Source organism: Octopus sinensis, linkage group LG20 (genome assembly GCF_006345805.1).
Source record: "Octopus sinensis linkage group LG20, ASM634580v1, whole genome shotgun sequence".
Classification (NCBI taxonomy): domain Eukaryota; kingdom Metazoa; phylum Mollusca; class Cephalopoda; order Octopoda; family Octopodidae; genus Octopus; species Octopus sinensis.
Genome location: NC_043016.1, coordinates 21,947,750 through 21,952,708, shown reverse-complemented (window position 1 = coordinate 21,952,708; position 4,959 = coordinate 21,947,750). Strand labels below are relative to the sequence as shown.

At 40.4% G+C, this 4,959-nt stretch overlaps 1 protein-coding gene across 1 annotated transcript; it reads left to right on the top strand.

The window, feature by feature from the left end:
• The first annotated feature begins 4,108 nt into the window (after positions 1-4,108).
• On the top strand, positions 4,109-4,570 carry LOC115222490. The gene has a single exon (XM_029792718.1). The coding sequence runs from the start codon at positions 4,109-4,111 to the stop codon at positions 4,568-4,570; it is 462 nt and encodes a 153-aa protein (XP_029648578.1).
• Positions 4,571-4,959: the final 389 nt, after the last annotated feature.

Below are 4,959 nucleotides of genomic sequence, written 5' to 3'. Positions count from 1 at the left end.
TGATCCCTGCTGTACTCTTTCACCACAACTTTCTCTCACTCTTACTTCCTGTTTCTGTTGTACCTGCATTTCAAAGGGCCGGCCTTGTCACTCTCTGTGTCACGCTGAATATCCCCGAGAACTACGTTAAGGGTACACGTGTCTGTGGAGTGCTCAGCCACTTACACGTTAATTTCATGAGCAGGCTGTTCCGCTGATTTGGATCAACCGGAACCCTCGTCGTCGTAACCGACGGAGTGCTTCCATCCCCATATGTGTATATATATATAAAGATATATATATGCATATATACATATATATATATATATGTAGGTATTTGAATTTTTCTTGTTATATATCACATTGAAACACACACATTTTTATTCTGATGTTTAATCTTATATCTCACATTCTGTATTTGATATATACTTGATTTTACATGATTGATATATATACTAATTCATATTTATAATGTATAATTTATAAATTTTAATTCTTAATATCACAAAGTATAATCTTTCTCCATCAGGTAGTGCTGGCTGAGATAATGGTGGTGGGGAATGATGTTGTAAGAGAACAGAATTAGAGCTAGTGAGAGTTTAGGGTGTGGGACATTATCTCACAGTTGCTGACAGTAAACTCCATTTCTGCCTCTGACCAATATTCTAGCTGGTCAGCCAGACTTCGTTGAGTTGTCACCATGTGACTGGACTCATTGAGTTGTCACCAACTGTGACTAACTGATTTTTGCTTGGGTTGTGCTTGCTTTTATAACTATCCAGAAGGATAGATATGTCATTGAGAACAATAGATTTAGTTGGTGGTCTTGTTATCTCTATTCTAGCTTTTGGTGAATTAGAAGAGGTTAGAAAGGTTCAGATATTTATTTATTAGAACAATCTCCAGATACCACCTTTTCTTGATAGCCAATATCAAGGAAGGGTAAATCAATCTTGAATGCACACACACAGCTGTAATAATGAAGTAAATGTGGTGAAGACGTTATTTCGGCCTAGCTAAAGGCATCTGGAAAATGTAAAACTGCTGTCAGAGAAAAACATTGTTCCACCATGGGAAAAGTTCTGCTGCAGTGTTAATTTAAATTTGGCTATGGTGGATCAAATCCACTTCATGCTTGCAAGACCCACTACACTTACATAGGAGATAAACCCTAAGTGTTAAGCCTTTAGAATTGTTCATGGGAGACAACCAAACTTTTGGTACAGGTGGTGGGGATGGGAGGCCCTTAGAAGTGTCCATGGGAGACAACCAAAAGATGTCAGAGGATAAGGACTTCCGGTACAGGTGGTTGGGGTGGGAGTACTGTGAAATTAGAGAAGACCGTCTTCTGGATTTGTATTGTTTTGGTGGAGTTATTAGAATAAAGTAGCAGAATCCAAGTTAGCCAGCTTATATGGGGTAGGGTGGGTTGGTGGAAGTGTTGGAGAAGCAAGTGGTTATTGAAACAAAGAGAGAGAGAGGGACCAGAGTTAGGCTGGTCAAGGATAGAGCACGAGGAAGAAAAATATTCTTATATATATATATATATATATTATATATATATATATATATATATATATATATATAATACATACAGCTATTGATTGTTTGAATTAAGAAGAAACAACTGTAAATTGAAGTAGTAAAATGACTGGCTCACTCCATTCATATTTGTCAGTATAAAAACTCAAAGGATACTTGCAGATTTTCAGATATTTATTCATTAGAACAATCTCCAGATACCACCTTTTCTTGATAGCCAATATCCAGGAAGGGTAAATCAATCTTGAATGCACACACACACACACACACACACACACACACACACAGAGCTTTAATAATGAAGTAAATCCAAATAGTGAGGTTTAAAATCATTTAATACATACATTTCAGGTCTGCATAATACATAATAGGAAATGCTTCCATTGCACAAGACCTTCTTCAGTTAAAACATTTTAAAATATAAACCAGTTGATGGAAGTAGTTCAATATATATAGTCAAAGAAATAGAAGTTGGCTGCTAAGTTATGAGGATGAATATGTATAGAGAGGAAGAAGGAAAGGAGATTGAGAGAGGAAGAGAGATATGTAAAATGAGGTAGAGGGGAAGGAAAAGAAAGGAAAATGTACAAGAGAATAGTACAGAAAGGAGGGGTTGTTAAATCTGTATGTTTACATATAAAACCTGTGTAAAAAGACAAAGAGAAGAGAATTGAGAGGGTCATGAGTTTAGGGGAGAGGATGGGAGTAAGTGAACCAAATCATGTTATCCTTAAGCATCTTAGTGAATGGAAGAGGTATACACATGTATACATATATATACACACGCACACATATATATACACATACACACACGTAAGTATAATATAAACACATATATGCGCACACACACACACCACACACACATTAACTTGAGAAATAAGATTACAGGTTAGTTCAAATGCTTGCGACATATTTTTAACTTCTCAAGGTAATTTCATTGCAGTTTACCATATAGAAAAAATGCTCACCCATGGTAAAAAGTGTAAACATGCCCTTATCAGCTTAGTGGTGTCCTTTCATCACTGCTTAGCACTATTACTATTGTTTTTGTTCTAAGCAGTCTGCAAGTCAGTCAATAGTATTGATCAATCCATAAGCCCATTGCTTTGTAATCTACCCAGGATTATCTCCCTTGGGTATCTCCTACTGAGCAAGGCTAAGGAGCAAGAGGGGGCACCACTGAGCTGATAAAAGTGTTTTTGTATGGTTTACCATAAGCAAGAATTTTTTTCTTTAGTAAATTGCACTGATATTGCCTTTAGAAGCTAAAATAGGTCACAAACTAACCTAAATTTTGTTTATTTCCCATCACTGCTAAGTGTCACTACTACTGTACACACACATCATCAACAGTGCAGAGTAAGATCCAGGAAGATGGTAATATAAGTAGAGTAACAATGGTAATCTAAACAGAGTTCCAGTGGTAATCTAGGTAGAGTTCAGTGCTTAGGTAGTCTTCGGGAGGTGGCAATAATCCAAAATGCAGGTCAAAGAGATGAGGGAGTCCAAGAAAGGAGGAAATTCAGTCAGGGAGGATCAAACTGGGATGACCAGTGAATATATAATATATGGTACAAAAACAAAATGAAGACAAGGTTAAAAAAAAAACCCCAACAAATAGGGTGTATTAGGTTAAAGCCCAGGAGGAAAAGAAGTAGAGTGAAAAAAAAACAAGTGTGTCTTAATTAAATGAACAATGCATGCCAGAAGAGGAAGAGGTTGGTATGAGGATTGGGTGGTAGGAGGATTGGTTTGAGGATTGGGTGGTAACAGTGACCTGGCATATGAGTGTGTGAGAATTAAGCATGTGTGTATGAGTATTTGAAGTTAATGTGTCCATGTGTATGTATGGGCATGTGTGTGTATGTGAGAACAAATATGTGTGTGTATGAAGCTAATATTTGTGTGCATGGATGCGCATTGTGTGTGTGTATGTGTACAGACATGAAGTATGTATGTATATATGAAGCTATGTGTATGTGTATACTGTGTTTATGCATGTGTAGGGTGTATGCATATACAGGTATGGGGTGTACAGGAAGCGTAGTACCTCTGACGGGGCAACAGTCGTGCTCCTCCTCGGAGTAGTTGATCCGTCTTGGTCCCCACCTGCACTCAGCTCTCATTTGTGGCTCCTAGTAGCTATTTGTAGGCTACGCAAGACTGTCTGGGACAGGAGGGGGATCACCATCATGACAAAGATCAAGGTGTACCGGGCTGTTGTTCTCACAACGCTGCTTTACAGCTGCGAATGCTGGATGGTCTACCAGCATCATGCCAGGAAGCTGAACCACTTTCATACAAAGTGGCAGGACAGGTTCCTGGACACCGAGGTACTAATACATGCTAATCTGCCCAGCATCCATACCATCTTGATGCATTCTCAGCTTCGCTGGGAAGGGCACATAGCTTGCATGTCAGACGATTGATTACCAAAAAGATCAAGCAACTACTAGAGGAAAAACATCGTGTTTACAAAGCTCGCCTCACTGACCCTAAGCCAGTTTCAAAGAAGGACAGACTGCGGATTGTACAGAGCAAAATCCAAGCGAAGTTGCAGGATTCCTGGCTTAGCAGCAAAGCAGACATGATCCAGGGCTTTGCAGACAGAAATGACATGAAGAATTTCTATGACAGCTTGAAGGAAGTTTACAGCCCTACTACTGCAAGAACACTGTCTCCCCTCCTTAGTGCTGACTGGGCAACACTGATCACCGACAAGGAAAAGGTATTAGAGAGATGGGCTGAACATTTCGATAGCGTCCTGAATAGGCCTTCCACCATCAATGGTGAAGCCATTGATAGGCTACCTCAAGTCCCCGTTGAGGAGTCAATGGACGTTGAACCAACTTTGGAAGAAATTCAGAAAGCATGCCGCCTACTGTCCAGTAGCAAAGCACCTGGTCTGGACTCCATCCCAGCTGAAGTATTCAAAGAAGGTGGTATGGCCCTGACCAGGAAAATTCACCAGCTGTTTCAGCTCATCTGGATGTACGAGACAGTGCCTCAAGACTTCAAGAACGGCTCCATCATCCACCTCTACAAGTGAAATGGAAACCACCAGGTCTACAACAATCATCGCGGAATTTCACTGCTGTCCATCACAGGCAAGATCCTGGCTAGAGTTTTGCTCAACCGCCTCATTCCACGCCTAGAGCAGGGTCTCCTACCTGAGAGCCAGTGTAGCTTCCAGAAAGAGCGTGGGACTATCGACATGCTGTTTGTTGCTAGACAGCTGCACAAGTGTCGGGAGCAGAATGTTGACCTCTACTCCACCTACATCAACCTGACCAAGGCCTTTGATACCGTTAGTAGAGAAGGGCTCTGGAGAATATTGGCGAAGTATGGATGCCCCAGAAAATTCATCACCATCGTAAGACAACTACAGGATGGCATGTTGGCAAGAGTACAGGACAATGGAGCGACCTGTCTCCAGTG

Coding starts and splice junctions, on each gene's coding strand:
- LOC115222490 (XM_029792718.1), top strand. CDS start 4,109: ATGATCCAGGGCTTTGCAGACAGAAATGACATGAAGAATTTCTATGAC.